Below are 26,427 nucleotides of genomic sequence, written 5' to 3'. Positions count from 1 at the left end.
CAATCATACAATATTCTACATTGTGACCTATCAGAAGCCTGTAGCATCGTCTGTGCACCCTAAATTGTGCCGTGACGTTTACGTCACGTGATGTTTTCGCTGGGTTGTAGTGATGTGTAGCCACCATGAGTGAAGGGGAGAGAAATAAAGATTGAAAATGGCAAAGAACGAAAATGGTACGTCTACAAAGATGCAACATGTTGTCGTGCAGCTAATGGTAGATATCGTTTGGAAGAATATATCAGACCACGTTGAGGCATACTTGAACGAGTGAATATAACTGGAACTACAGACCTGCAACCAAAAATGGGCCGTGCATCATTGTAACCAAGGTAGAGTGACCTTTAATTGCATTGTCCCATGGAAGATTTGCCAAATTTTCAAAACAACGGCGTTATGTTGACGATGGAGGCACAGCCGCGTCGCATCGTCACCAAAACAGCGTCGGCGAGCACGGACAACGACGATACCTGCACCGGGGAGCCACCGTCCGCCGCCTCCTCTTCCTCCTCCTACTCAATCAATAATAGCGGCTCCCGCTTGCCAGTACACTTGACGGCCTCCGCTCATCAAGGTCTTCAGCCAAGGAGGCACCATCCGCCTTACCACTTCAAAGTCCAACATTTTTTCCCAGACGACAACGCTCAGGATGCTTTGGTGAGAAAATCTTTACCGCCTCTGCAGTATAAGGTACATGATTCTGCCTTTTGTCGTGTTCTTAGCGCCGACACTACCGCCGTAGCTTTAGCTGCGGCCGCTGCTTGCTCTGGTGGTGTGGACAGAGACATTTGGAAATGTGGCTACCTTAGGAAGCAAAAACACGGCCACAAGAGATTTTTTGTGTTGAGGGGGCCTAGCCACTTTGGCCCAAGCCGACTGGAATATTACGACAGTGAAAAGAAATTCCGGAATACACTGAAAGCTGCTGCTGCTTCTTCAACTGCCAGTGTCGCGTGCCCCCCCAAGAGGGTCATCTTCCTTTCCCAGTGTTTTACAGTGAACAAGAGGGCTGATGCTAAGAACAAATACCTCATTGCCCTTTATACTAAAGACGAATATTTTGCTATGGTGGCTGAAAACGAGCAAGAACAGGAGGAATGGTACCTGGCCCTCACTGATTTAATGACAGAAGGCAAAAAAGGCCAGTTGGACGTGGACGAGTTGGACGATGGCTATGGTACGATTTCTCCTGGCACGATTTTCAAGGAAGTTTGGCAGGTGAACGTCAAGCCCAAAGGTTTGGGCCAGACCAAGAACTTAATGGGGGTATACCGTCTGTGCCTTTCTGCCAAAACAATTCACCTGGTGAAGCTGAACTCGGAGACCCCTGCTGTGAACCTGCCGTTGATGAACATCCGCCGCTGCGGCCATTCTGAGAGCTTCTTCTTCATCGAGGTGGGACGCTCTTCCTCCATCGGCCCAGGTGAGATTTGGGTGCAGGTGGAGGACTCGGTTGTAGCTCAGAACATGCACGAGACCATTCTGGAAACCATGAAAGCGCTGAAAGCCTTCCCCGACTTCAGGCCCCGTAGCAAAAGTCAGTCATCAGGGTCCAACCCCATTCCATTCATCACCACCCGACGTCACCTAGGCAACCTCCCGCCCAGCCAGACGGGGCTGCAACGCCCCTCCAGGACGGAGTCTGTGGCTGGCACGCCGCCCACGGGCAAGAACAAAGGCACGACGAGCGGGCAGCGTTTTCGAACCTCCAGCGAGGGCGAGGGCACGTCGGACCGACCCCTGAGTTCCGGCACGGGCAGCCTGGTGCACCTGAACACGCCCGGCGTGAGCGTGGGGCGCGAGGAGAGCGGCAGCCGCTGCACCCAGGCCTCGCCCGGTTCCGTGCACCACACCCGATCCGCCTCCCTGCCCGTCTCGCACTTCCTGTCCGCCACCAGCCCCATCAGCGTGTCCAGCAGCAGCGGCCACGGTTCGGCCTCCGACACCCACACCCGTCCCTCCAGCTCATCCATCTGTGGTTCCCCCAGCGACGGAGGCTTCAACTCCTCAGACGAATTTTGCCCCAGCCCTTGTGACTTTAGGTATTTCCGAGCGAGCAGCAGCACCCCCGAATCCCGCGGCAACACCCCGCCCGTGAGAGAGGAGTACTGTCTGGCCGACTACATCGCCATGGACTGGCACAGGGACGCGCAGGGCGGAGCCCGGACGTTCGAGGAGGAGAGCAGTTACATGGAGAGAACCTTCTTCAAACTTACGCACTCCTCGAAGCCCAAGCCGGGCTCGGGCGTGGGCATGACGCATCAGAAAGCGACGCAGACGTCGTCGTCGTTAGACGAATCTAGCCCGGCAGAGCCCAGAAGACAGCAGGTCTGCTCGTGTTTCCTCAAGTCGGGCTACAAGTCTTACGCCGAATTACATCACCCAGCCAAACCCCCCGCGCTCCACTCTGAATGCAAGAAGAAACCGCCTAAAGATGCCGGCTACATGCCCATGCTGTATGGTATGGGGACCTCTCACGACGCAGAATACATCCCTATGCAACCCAGAGCGCACCATCCCTCCATCCTGGATCTAAACCCATGCAGCTCACAGCAGGAGGACAGACATGGCTACATGATGATGTTGCCCGGCGACAGCCAATCGCCGGCGATGTCCAGCCCCTGTGGTAGGAACCAGTCAGATTACGAAGAGTACATGGACATGTCGTTCAGTGCCGCAGCGGAGGGCTACGCGCAGGCGTCGCCTGAAGGCCCCAAGTCCCACGGGTCATACTTTTCCCTCCCGCGCTCCTACAAAACTCCCTCCCGGGAGAAACGCGATCAGACGGAATACGTGGCGGTATCCCCTCCGGACCCTCCCAGTCCTCCCAGTCCAGGGGAGTACATCCACATGGATTTCGGCGACAGGACGCCCCACGCTGTCGTCTCCCCGTCGGCGGCAAACTCCCCTTCCACTCCAAGCTCTCAGCCTTGTTATGAACTGTGCTGTCCATCCCCTGACCAGGACTACCTGGGCCTGAACATGGACAGTCTCCTGAAGGACCGCCCTCCACGCCACTCCCTCGTCGCACCCTGGAATCCCCCAAACTACGCACGACCCATGGCTTGCAGCTACGCCCAGGCGGCGCAGAGCGACTTCGACGTCAAGAGCGTTCGCGCCGGCGGCTGCGGGGACGCCAGGAGCCCCTCTAGGATGTTCCAGCACCTGTGCGTCGCCGAAAAGTCGCCTCCTCCTCCCAACCTCCAGGTGGAGCCCAAGGTCATCAGGGCGGACCCGCAAGGCAGGAGAAGACACAGCTCGGAGACGTTCGTGCCCGCGCCCGCCGCCGTCAGGGTCCCCGCCGTCCCCAACCTGACAGAGGGCGCCAGGTGGCAGAACTCGGCCTCGTTCGACAGCGTCTGGTCCCACGTGGATGACCTCGACCCCGGGATCCTCGACGGCGCCCCTGCCCCCGGTCTCGGCTCCGCTGGAGGAACACCATGCCTGGACACCTCATCCAGCTACCTCAACTATATCGCTCTCGACCTGAGGGAAGTCCCAAGGATTACCCACGATGCTCCTCCTTCGCGCCCAGGGCGTAGCAACCTCCAGGAGAGCGAGGCCTACGTCGGTATAGACTTCTCTTTATCAGGAGGACACACCACTGCCTCAAAAGGTTGGTTGTATCTCTGCTTCCCTCTCTGTTACAAATGCCGTGGAGCTGAATAACCCTAAAAATGTTTTGCATGCTGTGTCCCAAAGCATTTTTTTTTTCTTCCTCATCCTTTTCCTCTTCTTCTTCTTCTTCTTCTTCTTCTTTTTTTTTTTTCAAATAAGGAGTGCACAGGTGTCAGGTGAGCAAAAGTAATTAAGCGAGAAAAGTGCAATAAAAGTAACCCACAACATACAGCGGCACGGTGCAAAGGAAGTTTATGATTGTTATTGTTTCGTTTTGTTAAGAGTTGGAGTAGTGTGTTAAGACGTGTTGTCATTCACTGTTTTTGTTTTCTGTTGTTATTGATATGACTTTAGTCCTGTTTACTGTTTACTACAGGTAAACAAGGGGCCTTTTCAGGAACAGTACAGTCACTTAATGAACTCTTCTGATGGTCGATTAGACCTTCATTGTGAATGCCTTTAAGATTTGGCTGCTGTTTTTTACAGGGTACGGAACCTCAATATGTTCTTTTTGTTTGTTTGTTTGTTTTTGTTTTTGAAGTAGTTGAATGTGTTTTTCTTTTTTTGTTCTTTTTTTTTTGCACTGAAAACTGCACTTTTTGGAGAGAGAAAAGAAAATTAGTATTTAGTATCATTGATTAATCAAGCACAGTTCCTCATGATCTTTGTAGAGCCACTGTGCTGTTTTTTTTTTTTTTTTTGTTGTTGTTTTTTTTGGGATATGACTCAACTTTGAGATGCTCGGATCTGAGTCCACATTAAATTAAAAGGAAATAGCGGAGTATAAACATTATTGTGTCCTTGGACTGCCTCTGAATTGACCTTTTTCTGATAAATTACAGTTTAACCTTTCCCAGGGTCCTCACCTAGGCACAACAAGGGTCAGAAATTAAATTGCATAATGTGAAAACAGTTTAAAAACCAAAAGGCTGTTTAGTAAGGTAAGCATTTCGCCTCTGAAATTTAAATGTCACGAGAGCCCAAATTTAACATGGCGTTGTTTAGGCAGTGCGATTTGTTTTCGTTTTCGTTTATTTGCCGTGAATTATGATCGGAGTCATTCTACGTTTCTTTTTTCCCTTTAAATTTTTGTACTACAAGGTCATTTGAGCACAAGGTCCACTCGCGCATACCCTCAGAGGAAGATGCGTTTTCTGCAGTCCTCTCAAAATATGTTGACTGAAGATTTTCATAAACATACGTGTGCATTAACCCTGATCAAGCTGGATCAAGAAGGGATTTAAAGTTTAGAGGTTTCAGTTTTCAGACAGTGCAGAATATCATGTCTCCAGATAATGAAGAGATCCATGTATTTATTTCACTGTGTTAACGGGCTCCAGGTCCTTTAGTCACCACAAGCTCACAGTGAGGTGAAGCAACCTTTTGAAATTGGGGTTTCCAGATGGTTCCGGTTTACATCATGGACACAGTTAGACATTCTATGGGCCCGTCCCACAAACACTTTAGAAGGATAACCTGGTTCTCTGGATCCCAGGGTTAACCTGTAAGGCACCTAACTAAAGAAATGTTGCTCACAATTCAATGCATCCTTAGCGTTATCATACACGATTTGTGTTTTGTCAGTCGTAAGACAAATTTAAGAATTGAAAGACAGTCTTGCCAAATTGAGAGCGTCTTTTTTTTTTTTCTTTCTTTTTTGCTTGTCAAAAAGAATGCTGCCGAGGTAAGTCAGCATTAGATTGCACTTCCTAAAGATGCAAAGAAAAAGAAAAAAAAACACCAAAAAACCCCTAAAAATCATCTACGGAAACACTTAGACGTCACAGAACAAGCATAGCGGTTTAGCCGCATACTCTCAGCGAATCACAGGTGGGGTTGCCACGGTAACGCATTTTGTTTGGGTGTTAGGTAGTTGAACATAGAGGGGGAGATTTGCCGCGCCGGCTTTGTGTGTCTTTTTTTTTTTTTTTGGAGCATTTCAGCAGAAGCACGAGAAGAGCTACAATTATGAGGGGAGCCAGCCGTCTGAAGCCCGTCTGAAGCCCCTGTCATCTCCACTTTCTTTTCCCAACCCTCATTTTACTTTCACCCATTTCATTTGATCTCCCTGAAGTTAAGTGCTGCAGTAAATACGCTGATTTAATAAGAAGCAAGGGCTCGTTTCTGTGTGTGTGTGTGTGTGTGTGTGCGCGCGCGTGTGTGTGTGTGCAAGTGTGTTTGTGTGTGTGTGTTTGTGCGCGCGCGCGTGTGTGTGTGTGCGTGCGTGTGTTTGTGTTTGTGTGTGTGTGTTTGTGCGTGTGTGTGTGCGCGTGTGTTTGTGCGTGTGTGTGTGTGCGCGCGCGTGTGTGTGTGTTTGTGTGTGTGTGTGTGTGCGTGTGTGTGTTTGTGCGTGTGTGCGTGTGTCTATGTGTATATATGTGTGTGTGTGTGTGTCTCATTTGCCAACCACATCTCCTCTCATATTTGTCTTTGCACCAAATTCATCTTCAGTGTCCTGCATGTGTTAATGGTTGTTCCTCTGTATGTTGTGGTGTTGTTGTTGTAATTGCTGAATCAGTTGTTATCGATGAATTCTTGAACCATAAAGCTTGAAAAAAAAAAAAAAATTTGCGGTATAACCAAACTGTGTAAACAACCTCTGGTTTGACTAACAACTCAATGATAAAAAAGAAAAACCTGCCTTGTCAGCATATCGACATCCTTCACACTTTGAGATACGGTCTGGGTGTTTAGATGGCCACACCCAGAACTTTGCATTTTTCCCCCTTCTTCAGCATACTTTCATGTAAACATACTCAGCCATTGTCTGTCCAATAGCACAGAATTGGATCTTCCCAGTAGCCAATCAGAATCTTTTACCGGACACCATCAGTTGAACAACACCATATTTGGAACACAAGTATCTGTCGGGATTGCTGACTAAATCTGAATTAAAGGAATAAATGTTGTCTGTTTTTGTTTTGTTTTGTTTTTTCTTTCTTTCTGTGCCTGCTGTTCCACAAATCTCTTACACAGTAGATTATGCAAATATGCATTTGATATTCACACCAGCCAGTTTTTTTTTCCCCCACATCGTAAAGCTTTATGTCTCTGAGTTCCTTTTTTAAAGTAAAAGCCTGGCTGGCGCGTTCCTTCAGGGTAATGACTCGACAAAAATAGAGACAGACAAGTTCTCTCAGAGCAAAGCTAGCACTGTTTACAATATTTATCAGTTTATGTCATTTGTAAGTAATGATTTATAATCTCTCTCCCCTCTCCCTCCCTCTCTCTCTCTCTCTCCCTCTCATGCACTGTTTTAGAGTGAGGGATGTGTACACAGGGGAAAATCAGAAGAGTGGGAATCTATAGAGCTCTTGAATACAGGGGAAGCTGACTCCTCATCAGACCTCTGAGAACAAAGACCAATATATTGCACAACCACTTTGGCTCCGTATCTTCTACATAACTGCCTCAACAACTGTTTTGTTTTTTCCCTTTGTTTGTTTGTTTGTTTGTTTATTTGTTTGTTTTTGGAAATACTTATTTATTGGTTTCCGTTTGTTTACATGGTTGACTCGTGTGCTCTGAATCGGATTCAGCCACAACAGCAACAAAGCACTTATTTGTTTATTTATTAGTTTGTTTGTTTGTTTATTTATTTATTTATTACTCACTCCTGGGTGCAAATGGATCATCCTGATATCCCAACCCACTTTGACCACGCCCACACAGCGACGTATCACAACAGTTCCTGGAAGACCATTGTAAATAAAGGGGGCTCGTGTGTGAACCATTCACTTGGTTAAATGTCTGTTGCCCCGCGGCTTTCTCCACATTACACGCACACGTGCACACATATCACTCTTATTTGTGTCGTCTTTTGTTTATACGAGGTGTATATTTTTTTCAAGGAACATTGTCTTTGGTCAGATATTGTACATATATTGTAAAAGGGCGGGGGAGGGGGGATGTGGGGCTCTGGCCTTTGCTCCATGTGCGAACTGTCCTTTATACTGTACAGTATTTTGAATCATCTGAAATGGTGATCTCGTGACCGTTATTACGTTTGAGAATGTGAAAGCTTCTCAGAGTTTCGTCTATGGGTACTCATAGGCGTTGGTCCAACCTAGTTGGTGGGGGTGGGGGTGGGGGTGGGGGTGGGGGGGGGGGGCGGTCAAGAAATTCAACTGACGGAAAATTTGACAGAAAACAACACTTCATAACGGACAGGATGATTGAAAAAAACAGTATTGATATATATCATCTGAATAGCACTTTGCTTGTGTTGTTTATTGCTATTTGAAATGTCGACGTTTTTATTTTTTACTTAGAAAAAGATTTAAAAAAAAAAAAATCAGGATGGAGGGCCAAAGTACAGGTATCCCGTCAGTATAACAGCATAGTACTCAAACGTTTTGATTTTCTGTGAGGAATCTAAATGCAATGCAGTATTGTTTACATAACGCAGAATTTCGGTCACTCTCTGATGCCTCCGCAGACTCACTGGAGACGTGTGTTTGTGACAACCGTTTGAAAGATGTTTACAGATCAATTTTTTCCCCCGTTGCAAGTCTAACACACAATACACCTCTCCACAGACATCGTACATAATGTATTACACCCTTATTTATTTATTTATTTATTTATTTATTTATTTATTTATTTATGTGTACAATGACGTTCACTGTATACGGGCCAGTCTGTGTAGAGCATCACTGGTGTATTAAAGTATCGTTGGCCGAAGAGGGAAAGAACTGTGTATATATATAGCTTTGCTTCATACCACGTGTTTATCCCTTATCTCTTACCCGTGGTCATTCCTTTTTTTCTTATCAAAGGTTAAAAACTAATTCCTTTGCCTGTTCCTGAAAGCTTTATACGAAGAGATGTTGGGTAGCGGTTGTGGTGGAATGCCGTATAGTGAGTGAGATGTGTTAGCTTTACATAGTAGCCCCTGAAAAAGACGTGGGACAAAAAAATAATTAAAAAAAAAACAAAAAAAACCTGTCTGTCAGTGACTTTTCCATTCGTTTCAAGCGGCGGACCAGCTGTGGTCGCCCACCTTTCTTTGACTAGCTTTCGTGTCATGCTATTGTGTCATGATAATGCGTTGCTTTAATGTAAGTATTGAACAAATGTGAAACGAGGAACCAGTAGTAAACGTTCTTGGGGTTTTTTCTACACAATAACTGCCGTGTCGGACTGAAAAATAATTGAGCTTGTTGTTTTGTACTTTGGGTTCTACCGAGGGTAGAGGCTGAACATACTCTCTTTATTGTTTGAAATTGTGCAAAAAGTTGTAAACATTTTTTTTTCTTTTTCAGAGACTGAAAGGAAGAAAGGGAACTAAAAATTAAAAAAAAAATTTAGTAAAAGTCTGTGTTCACAAATCGCAGCTCACTTGTTTTAATGATCACACTCAATGCTCATTCTGATGATGGTTGTGATGGGACTGAATCATGATGACGATGATGATGATGATGATGTTGATGATGATGATGATAATAATGATTCAATTTGATCATTATTTATGCCGTCTTCCTTTTGTAAATATTGTAATTTTGATATCCCTTCTCTTGTTGACCATGCGACATGACACCTCCTTTCGTTGTTTTAAGGATGAGGGTGTCTAGGGAATTTTTTTGTCAGTTATACATTTTTATATTTTATTTTGGTGTATATCTATCAGATTGGTTTGCTTGTAATAGAGCTATTGCAATAAAAAGTGCCAAGGTATCCTTGACAACTCGTCAGTTGTTTACTTTTCTCCCGTTACCATTTCCAATATGATGCAACATTTCTGTGGATGTGTTAAGGCCAACCATTTCTTACCAGACAAACATATCGTATGAATGTTAAATTACTATTCAGTTTAACTGAGCAGCACTGCCCTCTGCTGGACAAAAAGTAATTCTCTGTATGTGAACTCAGCGTGGTGGGAATAAGCATCCCACCTATTCTGTTAAGTACAATGTATTCAAGTGAAACTCTCCCATAAACTTAAGCCTTAAAGAATAAAGCATTTTAACCTGTGTAAATTCATATTTTTATTTAGCTGCGTTTCACTACTTAAACCAACTCACCTCTTGCAGTTACCTGAAGAAATCAAGTCAATAATTTGGTATGCGGAGCCAATACCAGCTAGCCTGCAAAAGGTGTTTAAATATCTTTATTACCAGGCATATGTACAAGAGTGTGAAGCGGTTGTACTACTGAACCCGTCCAAAAAATTAGGAATGGGGGGGAAACCGTAACCATAATCACTCAGGGGCATAGTTATGTTTCCAAGAGAGGCACTTTTCCAAAAAAAAGTTTACACTGTCATTATAACTGCATATCTGTTGTCTCCTTATATCAGGAGGTAGTGTGTGTGTGTGTGTGTGTGTGTGTCTGTGTGTTTGTGTGTTTGAGGCAATGGCTTCACCAGAGACAGAATCGACGTGTCTTTTTTTCTCACTCAGGTGATCCTCCGTCCATCCTTGCGACGCGTGACGGCGTGACGAAACAGTACAAAAACAGTCCATGCAACGGAAAGGTCCTCAGTTAACTCAAATCGATCCAAAAAAAAAAGGACACAGGAGTCTTTTACGTGAGCCTCTAAACGAGGCGAGATATCATAGCGCTGCTACCATGATCCTTGGCTTTATCCGTTGAGACAGCGTGAGAGCGTAAAATATTCGTTGCTAAAATCGTGCGCCGGTTGTCCGACGTCGTCCAGGCTGTATTTAACAGTCTGTTTTTCCCCACTACTGATTTTTATTTGTTTGCTTGGTTTTTTTTTTGTTTTTTTTTTTTTGCGTAACCGTGTTGTTGTGCTTGGTGTTGGTGTGGTTCTGAGGCACTTTGACAGCGTAGAGACCGACGTTGACTTCTCTAAAGCTCGGTTTTGCCGTTTTACAAACCGCTCTGAAGCGGGCTCTCACACGTTCAGAATCTCAAATTCCTCTTCCGACTCAAACAGCTTGTCTGTGGACTCGATGAACTCTGGTTAGAGGGAGACAAACCCCAGAATTAACACAACTGTAGTGATACCTGTATTGACACAAAGAGGATGTTTGACAAATGAAGTTATGAAGTTTGACAAATACCGACCCTGAAAAATCAGTGTCAGTTTAATTTGTGTACTTTTTCGTACCTGCTCCTGTGGTCTGCACCTCTGGTTTGGTGGGGGGGACAAAAGGGGGCCAGTGAGGGGGGTGTTTCTCGACCAGCTCGAACATTCTCAAATTCCTCTTCTTCAAAATCTCCTTTTGAGGTCACCGATGCAAACACACACACACACACACACACGCACACACACACATACCAAGGACAGAGAATGAGTATGGTCTAATGAAAGAGACAGAAAACAGTGATAAATACAGAAATTCTGCCAGATTATCAGCCCTACCTGGTGAACCAGATTGCACCAGCTGTCAAAGTCTTCCTCAGTCTTGCAGAAAAAACCCTGACAGCGACAGGGAAATCGGCTCGTCATTCTGTACATTTGAGCCATTAAACGCACCTTTAGCATTAGCACATGCCTTATTAATCAGTTTGATTGATTAAGCATTCTATGAGAGAAAAAAAACCTCTTCAGCTAGGAGACTGAGGGTGGTTGCTTTTTGTTGCTGCCACTAACTTTTGGACTTTTACTTCCACTTGAAGGCAACATGCTAACCGTTTTTTAATTAATTTTTTTTTTTTATATTTTTCATGTATGTACCTATTTTTTTTTTTTAAAGACTCTTGTGTGTTCTTGCCTTGAAGGCTGGCAAAGTAAGTCATGATGTATTAGTAAGGAAGCTAGCCGCCCGCGTCCCCAGATCTCACCAGTGCGACGGACGGGTCCAGACTGGTGATCTTCATGCGCCGCGGACTCCTCTGGCAGTGGTAGGTCTGGTCGTCCACGGCGACGCCGGACTCCGACTCCACGGCCGGCTGAGTGGTGTGGGGATCCAGGTAAATGAGCTCTTCGCCTGAGGACCGAGTCAGAGAAAAACAAAACAAAACAAAACAAAACGAAACAAAAATAATCAGTCGTCACAGAGCGAATGAAAAAAGGTCACCCGCTGAGCGACGCACAAGCTCTTCATCCGACGTCGGCTCTCTCACGCCGGACGGACGCCTCGGGCTTAAACTCAAGGGATTATTTAACTGTTTTTTATTCCTGATGCCTGTTTTAACTGTATTTCAATGATTTTTTTTTTTTTTGCTATCTCAGTCTTTATACCTACACGTGGAGAGAAGAGCTTCAGTTACAGAAAGGCGTCGTAAGGATATACACTGTAGTCATTTGTTGCAGTAATATAGTGGTGGTTGTAATAGCAGTAATAGTAGGAGTAGCTGTTGTAGACAGTGTCGTAGTACCAGCACAAACATCACTGCATGGATTTGAAACTAAGCCATTTTTATAACTGCCTGCAGACATTGTTCTAACAATCAAAGCAAAGCTGACATTAATAGAGGGGGAGAAACAGGCATTTACCAATGAATCCAATGAAGTAATAGGCAAGGTTAGGTTTTCCTCCAAGAACACCACATGACTGCGGCATCTTGAAGCACTCCTACAAAACAAAACAAAACAAAGCAAAACAAAACAAGTGTTTTGATTGTCATACTGAAAACATATGGGAAAGTCTTGATGGTTGAGGCAGAATATTAAATAAAATAAAACAAACTATAAATAAAACAGAGCCAGGCAGAAGCTCACAACAGGCAGACACTCAGACAGTCATTTCTGCAATGCAACAAACAAACAAACAAACAAACAAACAAAACCCCCACACATGACAGAGGCTATGGCCTTTTCTGAGAAAAATGTCCACCAATTTTTTCAACTTTCACCACTGTCTTTGGACCCAAAAACAAGTCTACAGATAGTGATCCCATGCACTTACACTGGATTGGTTAGCTGAGTTTAAAGATGTTGTCAATAATTTGTTCTTTTAACAGAAAACAGTGTTTATGAGGCAGAAAAAGGCAGGATAATTTGACAGTCCAGATCTTGCCCTCACATACACCCACTGTTTTTAGTTATAATGAAGCTAAATATTATCATCTTGAAATTGCACCATCAAAGCCAGAGGAACACACTCAACTCTTCACAAAGACTTTTTTACAGGTCCAAATGTGTCAGAAAAAAAAAAAAAAACCCAAAAAGGCAAAAGTCCTTGACTAATGCATTAAATCTGTCTCTCCCATCTGGACTGTTTGAATAGCTACTGAAGTCTGTGGAACAGTAAAAGGCCGTACGTTCGACGGTCCTGTCTAAAGACCGGATAAAGCCTTGTTAACATTGTCAGCGGTGACTTTATAGACAAGCGCTCTGCTTCACTGGCTACAGTTGGACTACGTTTGACTACATAGACTCAAACCAGAATAAAATGACTTGTGCCTCATACTTTAAGGGCCTGGATGTAGACTGGGTTGATGTTATTGATGCCCATGCGGAGTGGGATAACCAGTAGCAGGGGCCTCCAGTCCTGGTGGGGGCGTGGCTGCATGTCGGAGAGGGCGTGGGAGAGGGGACACGGAACCGGCCCAGTGCCCCGCCCCGCCGAACGACCTTGCTCTGATTGGTCGGCGGAGGGATAGACTTCCCCCCACCCGCAGTTACCGGACCGGAGCCTGCCGCTTCCGGGTCCTTCCTGACGACACTGTTTTTCTGAAAAACGGGGAGGAAGGGAGGGGGGGCGTGAAAAGAGGGACAGGGAGAGACGAAACCGGACGTCATCTCCCTGTTCTTACACTTAACGCGACTGAAACAAATTCGTCCAAAACCAGAACACGGGCACTCACTGATGTCCTCAATCACCACGGTGTTGTCCATTGACACGTACACAGCCAATGAATTCCAGTCGTCAAACAGGGCCAGTTTCCTGAGGGTAACAAAAAAAACAAAACAAAAACAGTTCAGTGAAAACAGTCTTCCTTTACATTTCCTCCATACACGTAACGTTAGTTGTTTCAGACCTTGAGCATGTGTGTTTTTGTAAAAACAAAGAAAGTGCACTGGAACCCCAGTGCAGGCATGCACTCTTATGTAACGCTTCCTTATTCTGACATCGGTGCAAAAAACAAACTAGTCCTAGACATGAGTTTTGAAACAACTTGAAGATTCTTTTCCTTAAATATTACTTTTGGGGCTATTGCAGTGTGTAAAAGAACCAAAGGAAAACTCCAAAGGTGACATATATTTCGAAATGTGAAGGAAAGTTTGAAAATGAAGACGTGCTTACTTTAGGACTTGGGTGACAGTGTTTGGGCCGTACCATTCACCTACTGACTTCCCCTCTCCTACCCCCATCTGTGCTGCACACACACACACACACACACACATACACACACGCGCGCACACACACACATACACACACGCGCGCACACACACACACATGCACACACACAGGCACACACACACACACACACACAAAAGCACACACACACATAAACACACACACACACACACACACACATACACACACATACACACACGCAAGCATGCATGCGTGCACACACACACACACACACACACACACACACACACACACATGTACACACACACACAGACAGGCACACACATACACATACACATACACATACACACACACAGGCACACAGATACACATACACCCACACACACACGCGCACACAGGCACACACATACACACGCACAGGCGCGCACACACACACACACACACACACACACACACACACACAGAAGACTGTGAATATATTTATAGGACTTAAGATCCTTACAAAGGCAAGAGGCAATTGTGCTGTCTATATCTTTGGTTATTTTAGGGTTGGTATGCACTTACTTCATCTGTAAACATTGTTTTAGTCCTAACAACAAGCTTGGTTTTTTTTTTTTTTCGCTCTAAGCTTTGTAGGGAGAGCCAAACGATACACAACTCATGCATCTTCATTAGACGATGATCTGGTTTCCATAAACACGCACGCTGTCTCCTTACCCATCTGGTGGATGGAATAACAACTGTCCTTCTTGTCTAAGAAACAGTTTAGGATACGGTGATATTCTGCTGGCTGGCATCCGTCTGCCGACCATCGCCACTCTAAAGGGAGAGACAGGGAAAAAAAATAAAAGCAGAGAGACCAATCAAGATTCGTCACATTGGTGGTTTGGTCCGATTACAGCTGGACTACATTTGACATCAGCCACTGTGCTGCTTAGGAAAGACCCCCTTGATGTGGTTCTGTTGACACAACAGAGCTGAAAGTCTATATTTTGCTCTTTACCTCGCCCAAGATGTTTACAGATCAGGGCCTGAGCTAGGATCATCTGTCCGCAGCGTAGCATGCAGCCCCAGCCAGCGTCTGTCGAGGGTCCCGTCCCCCCTGGAAGTCAAAGGAAACTGCGTCTTCAATCACAACACAACACAGCATAGCTCCTGAAACACAGCTCAGCATCTAAAGTCACCTCCACCATGCTGACACTCACTGAAGACAACAGCGGTTCAAACATACATCTAAAAAGAACACGAGGGTGTCACACTCACCTATGGGAGAGAACTTTTTTCTGTATGTGAACCATAAACGCGAGCGTACATCTGAAAGCAGCTCTGATTTTTCTGTGGAAACAAAACAAACAAATAAACGAACAAGACAGACAAAAACAAAAAACCCAAACAAAAGCGAGACAGGTGAGACAGTCAGTCGTCACACCATTCGATACCTTGTTATGACAGTTAAGCGCAGACTTTGCTGTTTCCCTATCCTGAATTTGCGCATGTAAAGAGCATAACGTGTTTAATGCTTGGATAGTCTCAATATCACGTGCGCTAATGTTCATTTACTGCACGCAGTTTCAGATGGTTTCGATTTCAGCTTCTGCTTCTACAAGTGAGGGTAGAAAGCTGCGTAATTACTGTGTAGTACAGTGTAATCCCTGTTCTCACTTAAGAAAAACATGAGCTTCAGCTTTATGTCAACAAAAGGTGTCTTTCAGACGATGCAAGAATTCGGTTTTACCTGTTCTGACATTATAATGTGCCCCTAAAATCCAAACAGGTTCGTCTGTGTCAGGTAAATCTTCTAAAAATTCGGAGAACACGTTGATCTGGTTCTCATACTTGGCTAAAACTGGAGCAACACAAAACAGATGAATAAATGCCAACGACACATTAGACTTCAATGTTCAACATTCCCGTCGTTTATGAGAGCGAGTCAGTTCCGAAACATTCCTGGACATTCGTATTCCTGGCGAAAACAAAAAATCATATTCATTCATGTAGGTGTACTGTATTTGACCTCAGCATACTGCAAGTATGCCCCTCAAGCAAAGTATCGTCTCAGACAGAAGAATGAGAACAGAGGAACTTCTCCCGCGTTGTTCCGTGCATTCATCGGGTTGTCCATAACTTGATATGACAGCGATATCATTCGTTATTCATTATCTTATTTGGTAGTCATTTCACAATCTCTGCAGCGAGTACAGGCGAGGACGCACTTTGTGAGAGAGGGAATATGATGTACTACTTTATGGGGTTGTACCTGAAACCTGCACATGACATCACTAACATTTTGCTCTCCACTGTACAGTTTCTAATTTCGGTATTTTCTATTTTTTTTTTGTGAAATCTGAGGGACGAATGAACGGCTTCGCCGGTTCAAACAACACATTTCATGTTTGACGTTATCATTCCCTTAGCTGAAACTCACAAACATCATAATATTTCGTGACACAAAACTGGCCAGAATTCAGATTAGTCATTGCTCTACCACGGAAAGCAGAACTTTTAACAAAATCAGCTCTATGATGCTGTAGAACTGTGACAACTCAACTAGCTGTTATAACATGTCGTTATTTAACATCTGCTCGGGCGAGACGGGTCACTACAGCAATGGTCGCAAACAAGGAAGCAAAATAAAAATATTTTGCTTGAGGACTTATCTGAAGTAAAATTTGCGGCTGCTTGCACTAATTTAATCAGTGCCGTAAAAGAATATTGAGGACAGGCCACTAAGGAACAATGAGAAAACTTGAAACTCAGTTATGAAATTCTACCAAGAAAAATCAAATTACATAGCACGTATCTTTAAGTGCTCCTAATATGTTCGTATTGTCGACATCACCTTGCAGCTCATAATTCAACACAAAGAGAACAAGATTATCGAATTTAATGTTATTTTGTGATTTTTTTCTTACCTGCCTCCATCCTGTACTGTCATCGGTGTTTAAAGTCAGCGATACAAATATAGCGCAACACAGACTGGGTCATGTAGTCCAAATTATCTACATACATGGTTCACGATGTGGACATGGATCTTTATTGAACTACATATCCCAGTAACGCAAGGAAGCGCTATGCTAGGTTCGTCACCAAAACATTATGTGGCACAGTGGATTGTGTAGTCTTTCGTTTTTGCTGTTGTTTACCATATTGACGTCATAACAATTTAGTTGTAGCTAGGAGCCACAGTTGAGCAAGCTAGAGAAAAGGAAAGTGAAAATCGGAACATCCATCTTGCACGGGTAAACAAGATTTTCCTGTTAACCGCTCTTTCTTCTCGGGGACGCGTTTTTGTCATTTATTCTTCAATTAACGATAGTGCTCCAGCCGAGTTGGCCTGTCAGTTTCTACATTATTCTAGCTAGCTAGCATGGCCAGCCGGGCAGATGATTTAAACATTTTGGTGCACGAATTAATAAGATCCGTGATTTTTAAACAACCAGTTCAAGCACATATGTTTATGGGAGTCTTTCAGAATCAGCTGGTTAACCACTAGCCAACTATGCTGATAGTTATGTGTAGTGGTACCCGTTCTCATTCACGGAGGGCCCACTGACTTCTCACGTTATCTTTGCATCGCTGTGTTGGGCATTTGTTAGTTAAATTACTCGCCAGATGTTCACTCCGTGGCCGGAAAAGTGAAGACAGTTCAATAGACAAGAAGGAATGCCATAAAAGATCTCTTTGAGTACTGCGCCATATCTGTTTCTTATTTTCTTTTGATTTTCGTATAGTTTATAAAGAGATGAAAAACCTATAGGTACGTATGATGTATGATGCCATCTTCCAGAAGGTGTGTTACATACGTACTGATGCGAGTGAATGCAGTCTGCAAAATCAGAATAAGGCTTTTTTTTTTTTTTAATGTCTTCGCTGAGCATTATGTTTTGTATCTTGAATTTCTGCTGTTTCAGAGAGCCCCTTCACCATGTCATACGTCTTCATCAACGAGTCTCTGCAGACCACCGTACCCTTGCTGCAAGCTTGCATCGACGGAGATCTGGGCTACGCTAAACGTCTGTTGGAGTCCGGGTTCGACCCCAACACGCGCGACTGCCGCGGCCGCACAGGACTGCACTTGGCCGCAGCGCGAGGGAACGTGGATATCTGCCGCCTGCTACACAAGTTTGGTGCCGACCTGCTAGCCACCGATTCTCAGGGCAACACTGCGCTTCATATGTGTGGCCATGTTGACACCATCCAGTTCCTCGTGTCCAACGGCCTGAAGATTGACATCTGGTGAGTGCCTAAGTGTTCACGTGCCACTGGACAAAACAATGACCTGGAGTGCAGCGGCAGCAGAAATACCCTTTAATATATAGGCTTTAACGTTGATGCCTAAACAGCATCTTACTAATGTAGCTTGACTCAAATCTGTCGTGGATGATTCTGTCGGTTGGCTTAGATGTTTACTGTTTCAAAATCACAGGAAGCACTGAACCAAATCAGCCCCATAGCGTCAAAAATCTACCACAATATCCTGAAGTAGCTATGGAGATATGTAGGGGTTTTTTGTTGTTGTTGTTTTGTTTTTTTGCTGCATGGGTGTCATTCTCTGCCAAACCCACCACTGACTGGTGACATCTCTGTTTTCAGCTCATCTGACTACAGCATTACTTGGTGGTTTTTTGGGAAGTCTTTTGTTTTGGCTCTGTGTATGATGGTACTGTCTGATTGCAGATGTGGAGAGTTGACAACCTCAGCCCCAGCCTATAGCTATAACTGTTCAACTATGGTCTTAGGGTTACAACTGACACTTTTACCAGAATAAAAAATGGAAACGGGCGGCACAGTAGAGCAGTGGGTAGCACTGGCACCTCACAGCAAGAAGGTTTCGGGTTCGATTCCCCAGGGTCCTTTCTGTGTGGAGCGTGCATTTTCTCCCCCCGGGAGCTCCGGTTTCCTCCCACAGCCCAAAGACATGCAGGTTAGGCAAATTGGAGACACTAAATTGCCCCTAGGTATGACTGAGTGTGTTTGTCTGTGTCTGTGTGTGTGTGTCTGCCCTGTGATGGACTGGCGACCTGTCCAGGGTATTTCCCTGCTTTTCGCCCCATGAGTGCTGGGATAGGCTCCAGCACCCACCACGACCCTAATTAGAATAAGCGGCTTAGATAATGAATGAGTGAGTGATGTATAGAAAGTTTTTCATATATTGATAATGAAATATAATTCACATACATTATAATTCTCATACATTATCACTATCTGTGATGTCTTTGTATAGAGCCTGTTTCATTATTTTTTATCAAATACAGTGGTTATTTTAGAGATTACTGTATGTAGAGCTTGATAAGAAACTCTGGAAATGGGTGAAGTTTCGGAGTCGATTCCTATGAAAAACTGAAGCGGGACCCTGAAGGACCGGAATGTTCCACAGACAGCCGTAGCGCTGGTGAAACCCTGTCACGGAAGCAGCAGCGTTAACAAATTTCAACTAGACACTTTCGTCATAACAAAAGTCCCCCCCCACCCCCCCTTTTTTGTTTCTCCTCCTGTGCAGTAATCACAATGGGGCAACCCCGCTGGTGCTGGCCAAGAGACGGGGAGTGAACAAGGACGCCCTGCGTCTCCTAGAAGGGCTGGAGGAGCAGGAGGTGAAGGGGTTTAACCGCAGCTCTCTCTCCAGCCTGGAGAAGATGCACTTGGCGGAGAGCGAGAGGTAAGCCACGCGTGCGTGCTCCGTTTCAAATCGGCTTGAACGTGTGGACACAGACACACATCGCCTCTAAATGCTCTCACGCTGTCCCATCATTTAAAATTCACCCAAGTGGTAAGTTTAGATCTGGGTTCTGTAAGTGGGTCCTCGATCAGTTTGTAGGGGGCACTACTCTCAGCTCATGTATGCGTCTGGAGGGGGGGGGGACTATATTTTTAAGGCTCTGAGTAACACACAAGAGCTCAATGCCAATATCACTGTGATATATGTTAAGTGAAAAGCTACACTCAATGTACTGTGTGGAACCTACATGTGTTTTCATCGGTTTTATTGTCACCCGTCTGTCCTTCACAGAGGGAAATAAAGTAGCATTTGAATTGAGTTGAAGTTACAACATTGTTTTTTGTTTTTTTTTTATGTCTTGGTTGTTTTTTTCCAGTGCAATGGAGAGCCATTCTCTGCTCAACCCTCACCTCCACCACAGCGAGGGAGTTCTGTCCAGCGTCCGTACAACGTGGCAGGAGTTTGTTGAGGACCTCGGCTTCTGGAGAGTGTTACTTCTCCTGCTGGTCATTGCCCTGTTGTCGCTGGGAATCGCCTACTATGTCAGTGGAGTCCTACCTTTTTCCTCCAATCAGCTGGAGCTTGTGCATTAGGCAGCGAAAGCTCTGCATATGCCTGCCAGCCTTTGGCAGTGCTCTCAGAGAGACTGTTCCTGACCTATTGTTTTGTTTTGTTTTGTTTTGTTTTGTTTGTTTTGTTTTGTTTTAAATGGATGGTGGTTGCAGCAAAGTCACAATTAATGCGACACTCAAACGGCTTTTCATCTCCCACTAACACGATAGTAAGTTGTGAATATTAATTTCTGTTATGCGTTGTGTTATGTAAATAGACGTTTTGAATATGTTTAAGTGCTTGTGTTTCATTGTAACCAAGCGACAAGGAACGGTTGAACATTAATGCAGCTGTTGCAAAACTGACATTTCTTTGGAAAAGACATTTGTTTGATGTTGTGTTTTGTGGCTTTAACTCTTTTACTGAAATGATCAAAATCTCTCTCTCTCTCTCTCTCTCTCTCTCTCTCACTCACTCACTCATTCACTCACTCTTTTGAAGTATATTTTGATGCATTTCATTTACACATTACAAAGACAGATTAAAAATATCTATCTTTTTTTCCCAGTACATTCCATGTATACACTAAGAATAGTGGCTCATGTATTTTGTAGACTGATTGTGCTTGTACATTACTGTATAGAATAATTTCCTTAACTCTGACATTTACAGCGTTACCCTACTGTTCTCTTGTTTTCTTTTCACTTTTAAAATAAATGTATAAACAAAAACAGATTATTCTTGTGTGAATACGAAAAATGACAGTGTCCTTGTGATTAATATTGCCAATGGCACGCATGAACTTAACCTAACTGCAGTAATCTTGTATAGTGTTCGAACGATCTGTGGCGAAACCATTTAAAACACAACAAAACAATATCGATAATACTGACATCTGGTGGGAAGGCGAGGACGGCTTCGGTTGTGTTTGTAAACCGACCGGGTTCTGATGAAGAGTGGAAGTCGGCGGGTTGCTAGCCTTTCAACTTTTTTATTCACAAAAATGATTTGAAAACTGTGAGCCATGAATCTTCGGGGATTTTTTCAAGATTTCAACCCCAGGTAAGATTAAGTTTTCGATTTCTTAAAACAAATCCATCTGTACTTGTCCAAAATATTAAAGTGATTGAAGTGCCGTTAGCGAATTTAGCTAGCGTGTGGCTAATTCCCACACTGCACAGGCCGCTTGCACTGGGCGATGAGTATTTACTTTGGAATCTCCTCGGATTGAATCTGTTTCGAATTAAATAAAGATAACTGTTGACAGATTAATATGGTTTTTCATACGGTATACGTTTCAGACCTGTCCTTCACATCCGACATGACACATTTACTGCCCAGCTAAGTTAGGGGTTTGACTTGGCCACCTCAAAGCCTCGATGTAAAGTTGGTACCGAACGCCGTGCATTGTCATCCAATATAGGATTCAAACTAGGTTCAAAGGAAAGACTTCACACGCTGATTGGACTAACTATATCTTGTCAAAGTAAAATATAACTCGTCCATTTTTTATGCCTTTGGCTGGCCCTGATTCGACGCTCAAACCGCTTTTAACAGAATATTGAGGAGCTTATACGTTACAGAGTCAACTTTGAATTGCTTTTTCATCAGTCGACGTAGCTCGTTACCATCGGACGCTCGTCTGCGTGAAAATCACGGACAGTTTACATACTGCAGTTTTCTAATGTGCTGTTCTTTTCCGCTTTTAGTAAATTCCTCATTTACGCGTGTCTGCTGCTGTTCTCCGTGCTGCTGTCACTGCGTTTGGATGGAATTATACAGTGGAGCTACTGGGCTGTTTTTGCCCCGATTTGGCTGTGGAAACTCATGGTCATTATTGGGGCGTCGGTGGGCACGGGAGTTTGGGCCCATAACCCACAATACAGGTCTGTGTCTCATGTAACGGCTTATTTAGATATAACAATGACTATCCTCTTATTGTTGATATGTGTTAAAGGCCCTGAGTCAGATAACAGTGACCTATTTCCATTGTACTGGATCTTTGAGCAGTAAAGAGTAGCAGTGTGGTAGTTCATTGTATGATGTTAAAATGTTTTTTTATTTTTAGACAGAGGGCATGTATTCTGATGCTGGTTTTGCCTAGTGGTTTAGGCTACTTTGAATAGAACCCATTTTCAGCTTTCTCTAATCAGATAGGCCGCTTTTCTACACAGCACCTCAAAAGTTCATTGTTAAGGGAGTGTGTACAGACAAAAAACTGCTGTAACTACTCATGACATCCATGAAACAACATTCCTCTGTCAGCCAGATTCCTCAGTGAGCCTAAAAGTCAGAACTGTCCAATGAAATTGTTTCTTAACTATTCTCCTGTTAGATAGTTTTGACTTATAGCTCAAGTTACAGGGCTGATTGAGGAATCTTGTTTTGTACACTCCACGCTAGGTCTGTAGTAAGGGTTGCTGTTGTTGTTGTTGTTGTTGTTTTATTGGTAATAAACATGCTCTGTTTGGCGTTTAGGGCTGAGGGTGAGACATGCGTGGAGTTTAAGGCCATGCTGATCGCAGTGGGCATCCACCTGCTCTTGCTGACGTTTGAAGTGCTGGTGTGTGACCGCGTGGAGAGAGGCACCCATTTCTGGCTCCTGGTCTTCATGCCCCTCTTCTTCGTCTCGCCCGTTTCCGTGGCGGCGTGCGTGTGGGGCTTCCGGCACGACCGGTCCCTGGAGGTACGTCATGACTGTTCTACAAAGCTAACACAGGCACATCTCTCAGCAGGCTTTTGAACTGCTCCTCTAACACGGGCCAGGAGAGCCTCTCAGTTACTGATGATCATAGGCCTTCAGAACCAGTATTGCAACAGGACATTTTTTTTCCCACCTCCTTTTAACTGTATGATGATCCACAATATAGAGAAACAAGATTAGGAGATGCTCTCACTGGTTTTCTGATCTCTCTCTCTCTCTCTCTCTCTCTCTCTCTCTCTCTCTCTCTCTCTCTCTTTCCCATTATACCATTCCCTCATTCCTTCAGCTGGAGATCCTCTGCTCTGTGAACATTTTGCAGTTTATCTTCATAGCGCTGAGGTTGGATAAGATCATCAGCTGGCCTTGGCTGGTAAGTCTCCTGACGACCTGTAGTTTTTGTTGGGGTTTTTTTTCTCTTTTGTCAATATGACTTCATTTTTCACGACACAAAAAAATATCTTCACCTTACTACCGACTTAACACTTAGGACTCGTTTAACAGACACAAGCTAAGCCTAGTCCTGGACGAAAAGGATTTACAGTGGGGGAAAAAAAAAAAACTCATTTACAGTGGAACCAGGTCCAAACCAGGCATAAAATGTTTGAATCTGCTTAAATATCACATAGCATACATAGGAGAAACTATAAAAAAATTGGAAGAACTTTCATGGTCTCAAATGTGAGAGTATGTGAGTTTTCTCATCTTGCCTGTTTGCTGTGTGAGGTTGAATAAAAGAGTGTTGTTGTTGTTTTTGTTGTTTTTTTGTCAGGTGGTTTGTGTCCCTCTCTGGATTCTCATGTCCTTCCTCTGTCTGGTCGTGCTTTATTATATTGTCTGGTCCGTGCTCTTCCTGCGCTCTATGGACGTCATCGCCGAGCAACGGCGCACGCACATCACCATGGCGATAAGCTGGATGACCATAGTTGTGCCTCTGCTCACCTTTGAGGTGCGTGCGACGTTCCGCGACATCTCGGAAAGACACGGGAATGCTTTGATCCCGGAGCGGCATATCGTAAAATTAAATTTACCGCTGAGAAACTGTTGTGGTATATTTCAAGTTATAGTTACTGAGCACTTGCAAAGAAATGTAGCTGTTCGCCAAGATGCTTTTTCTTCGTTTACAAATCTGCACGTAACGGACCTCCAGGCCTGTAATTTCATAAGGTCTTCGTTGTTATTCATTTTAATGCTGTTGCCAATTAACAGAAGTCAGTAATTGTCAGCTCATCTCTAATAATCTTACGTTTTCCATTCTTCATGTCCATTCTCTCTCCTGCACGGATCTTCATAAAAAAAAAAAAAAAGAAAAGAAAAAGATGTGAACAGCCACTTTATGTTTTAACCCATTGTGTCCATGCGATAAGGAGACTCTAAGCCAAAGGTTAGCAAGGGGTTTGTGATTGATAAAATCAGTAAATTAATCATTTTATTTTTTTTATTTCATTTTAGATCTTGCTGGTGCATAAACTGGATGGCCACTATAATTCCAACTACGTCCCTGTGTTTGTGCCTCTCTGGGTTTCCTTGGTGACGTTAATGGCAACCACGTTTGGCCAGAAAGGAGGCAACCACTGTAAGTGATTGGTTGTTTTTTTTTTTTTTTTTCTTATCAGAAAACATAAAGTGATTGACAGCTGCTGTGCTGTGCCACCTCTTTTATTCAGTCATGAAGATAATTCTCAATACGCATCACACCCACTCACTCATCATCTTTTTATTTATTAATTTCATTTGTCTTTTTATGGCGAGTCATCTAACCGCACCACGTCTGTTTGGTAGGGTGGTTTGGCATCCGTAAGGACTTTTGCCAGTTCCTGTTGGAGCTTTTCCCTTTCCTGCGGGAGTACGGGAACATTTCCTACGATTTGCACCACGAGGACTCGGAAGCGTCGGAAGAGATGCCCACGTACGAGGCCCCGAAAATCGCTCCCATGTTCCGCAAGAAGACTGGTGTTGTTATAACGCAAAGCCCGGGAAAGTACTTTGTCCCGCCACCAAAACTGTGCATCGACATGCCAGACTAAAGACTGATTCTCTATTCTGTGTGTTTCTGTGTGAGAAATCACAAGAAAAAAAAAAAAAAAAAAGACAAAGTAGCACTATGCACTGTGGTCCATACGAGGACCAGTTGGGTTCATTGCCTGAACAAGATTGGTTGGTCTAGTCAAACGAAAAGGTTTTGAATTCCTGAGCTCTTGTTCGGTAATGGGTCCTATCAGAACGCTCCAAGGCAAGAAAAGCAGGAAAGACTTCTGACAAAGGAGAATTTAGTGTGGCTTTTTTGACTCTTCCCAGCCAAGTTCTTCTTCTTCTTCTTCTTCTTCTTCTTCTCCTCCTCCTTCTCTTTCTTCTTCCGTTTTGTGTATTATTGTGGCCCAAGTAGAAAGAAGGGACCTGCGGCTCGCCGAAAAGGTACTTGGAGAACTTTCCAGAACACGATTCCTTGTTAGAAACAAACAACAAACAAACACAAGGAACCCAATCAGAACCTCTCATGACTGCTGTATGCAAATCTAAAAATCTTCCTTTGACCACAACTGGAGTAGACAACCCTCTTCTTGCAGAGCCAGAGGAATTTTTTTTTGCACCCGCTGTAATCCATATAGAACCAACGCCACGACACAGATAGCCCTCGGGGCCAGTCATTAAGTCAATCTAGTGTGTTTGAGTCAAAAGCAAAGAGGACAGAACAAATAACATATACACACTCTGGCTCCACAGTAAGATGACTGACTATTCCTGGACCAGAACCAGAGATTTTTGTTTTGTTTTCTTTTTTTTTTTTTCCAAACTAAACATGATATATTTGTTTTGGTTTGGTTTTTGATTTGTCATGTGAGGACCCAGTAAAATCCTCGCTCCTCGAGACAACGCGTGGGCTGTTTTCAAGTTTCCTTGCCAATTGGATAAACACAGCACCTCCGTCTGAAGCAGCAGGGGGACACGGTGATATGTTGTCATAGGGTCTCGATGACGATACTCAACGGATGGAGATTTTTGCAAAGCCAAAGAAAACTAGAAATGTCGTCGTACGAACAGCTCGTTTTAAACGGATCCAAAAAAAAATCGATCGACGCATTTTCAACATCAACCAGAAAAATAGGCGTATGGTCACCCTCATCTTAGACAGTATTCCTATTTTAGTGTATTTCCTTAATCAGACAATATTCCTTTAGTCTAATCATTTTTTTTTATTGTCTGTCACTGAATGTTTCATAGGATGACTCCACCCTCAATGTTCGTTCAATGCTTTTCTTTTTCTTTTTTTTATGAATGTCAGTCATGTTTATTGAACAAAATTCAATCGGTTCATAAAACAAAGAGAGGCGTGGCCTGTTGAAACCGTTGCGGATTTCTCAAGACCAGGCCTGCATGGTTTTCGTTTAAATTTCTAGACATGACATAGTCATATATATAAGCCTGACGGGTCTATGAAATTGTCCCTTATTGAACAGGAAAGCAGGATGGGTGTTTAGCTTTTTAGAATCAGAGTTAGTTAAAGCACTGAGCAGACAAGCCCTTCAGCTCTTATACATACGCACTGTGAGTAAAAACGAGTTAGGCTAGAGCTGCTCTGTTAACAAAAGAAAAGAAAAGAAAAAAAACCCACACACACACACACACATTAATTACATTAAATGGAGCTGACCAGCCTTTTG

At 44.0% G+C, this 26,427-nt stretch overlaps 4 protein-coding genes across 6 annotated transcripts; 3 read left to right on the top strand and 1 right to left on the bottom strand.

The window, feature by feature from the left end:
• The first annotated feature begins 360 nt into the window (after nucleotides 1-360).
• Nucleotides 361-3,669, top strand: irs4a (insulin receptor substrate 4a). Its single transcript, XM_030793271.1, has one exon. It carries the CDS (start codon nucleotides 361-363, stop codon nucleotides 3,667-3,669), a length of 3,309 nt encoding a protein of 1,102 aa, XP_030649131.1.
• Nucleotides 3,670-10,395: 6,726 nt separating this feature from the next.
• atg4a (autophagy related 4A, cysteine peptidase) lies at nucleotides 10,396-15,621 on the bottom strand. Its single transcript, XM_030793659.1, has 12 exons — nucleotides 15,529-15,621; nucleotides 15,057-15,128; nucleotides 14,797-14,895; nucleotides 14,511-14,612; nucleotides 13,779-13,851; nucleotides 13,339-13,418; nucleotides 12,942-13,204; nucleotides 12,026-12,104; nucleotides 11,371-11,516; nucleotides 10,949-11,005; nucleotides 10,694-10,805; nucleotides 10,396-10,542 (listed from the first exon to the last, which is right to left on the bottom strand). Exons 3-12 carry the CDS (start codon nucleotides 14,855-14,857, stop codon nucleotides 10,478-10,480), a joined length of 1,038 nt encoding a protein of 345 aa, XP_030649519.1. The 5' UTR covers nucleotides 14,858-14,895; nucleotides 15,057-15,128; nucleotides 15,529-15,621; the 3' UTR covers nucleotides 10,396-10,477.
• A 1,328-nt stretch (nucleotides 15,622-16,949) lies between these two features.
• Nucleotides 16,950-20,498, top strand: ankrd46a (ankyrin repeat domain 46a). 2 transcript variants are annotated; one of them, XM_030793657.1, is made up of 4 exons: nucleotides 16,950-17,032; nucleotides 17,705-18,029; nucleotides 19,294-19,452; nucleotides 19,889-20,498. In XM_030793657.1, exons 2-4 carry the CDS (start codon nucleotides 17,719-17,721, stop codon nucleotides 20,103-20,105), a joined length of 687 nt encoding a protein of 228 aa, XP_030649517.1. In that variant the 5' UTR covers nucleotides 16,950-17,032; nucleotides 17,705-17,718; the 3' UTR covers nucleotides 20,106-20,498. The 2 variants fall into 2 exon arrangements, with proteins under 2 accessions (XP_030649517.1, XP_030649518.1); XM_030793658.1 differs by lacking the exon at nucleotides 16,950-17,032 and adding an exon at nucleotides 17,545-17,550.
• Nucleotides 20,499-21,052: 554 nt separating this feature from the next.
• Nucleotides 21,053-24,834, top strand: tmem185 (transmembrane protein 185). 2 transcript variants are annotated; one of them, XM_030793655.1, is made up of 7 exons: nucleotides 21,053-21,126; nucleotides 21,774-21,950; nucleotides 22,543-22,750; nucleotides 23,055-23,138; nucleotides 23,538-23,714; nucleotides 24,218-24,341; nucleotides 24,548-24,834. In XM_030793655.1, exons 1-7 carry the CDS (start codon nucleotides 21,089-21,091, stop codon nucleotides 24,790-24,792), a joined length of 1,053 nt encoding a protein of 350 aa, XP_030649515.1. In that variant the 5' UTR covers nucleotides 21,053-21,088; the 3' UTR covers nucleotides 24,793-24,834. The 2 variants fall into 2 exon arrangements, with proteins under 2 accessions (XP_030649515.1, XP_030649516.1); XM_030793656.1 differs by lacking the exon at nucleotides 21,774-21,950 and having other exon boundaries at nucleotides 21,089-21,126.
• The last annotated feature ends 1,593 nt before the right edge of the window (nucleotides 24,835-26,427 follow it).

Source organism: Chanos chanos, chromosome 16, assembly GCF_902362185.1.
Source record: "Chanos chanos chromosome 16, fChaCha1.1, whole genome shotgun sequence".
Classification (NCBI taxonomy): domain Eukaryota; kingdom Metazoa; phylum Chordata; class Actinopteri; order Gonorynchiformes; family Chanidae; genus Chanos; species Chanos chanos.
The sequence above is the reverse complement of the archived record's forward strand: the minus strand, read 5'-3'. Positions and strand labels throughout refer to the sequence as shown.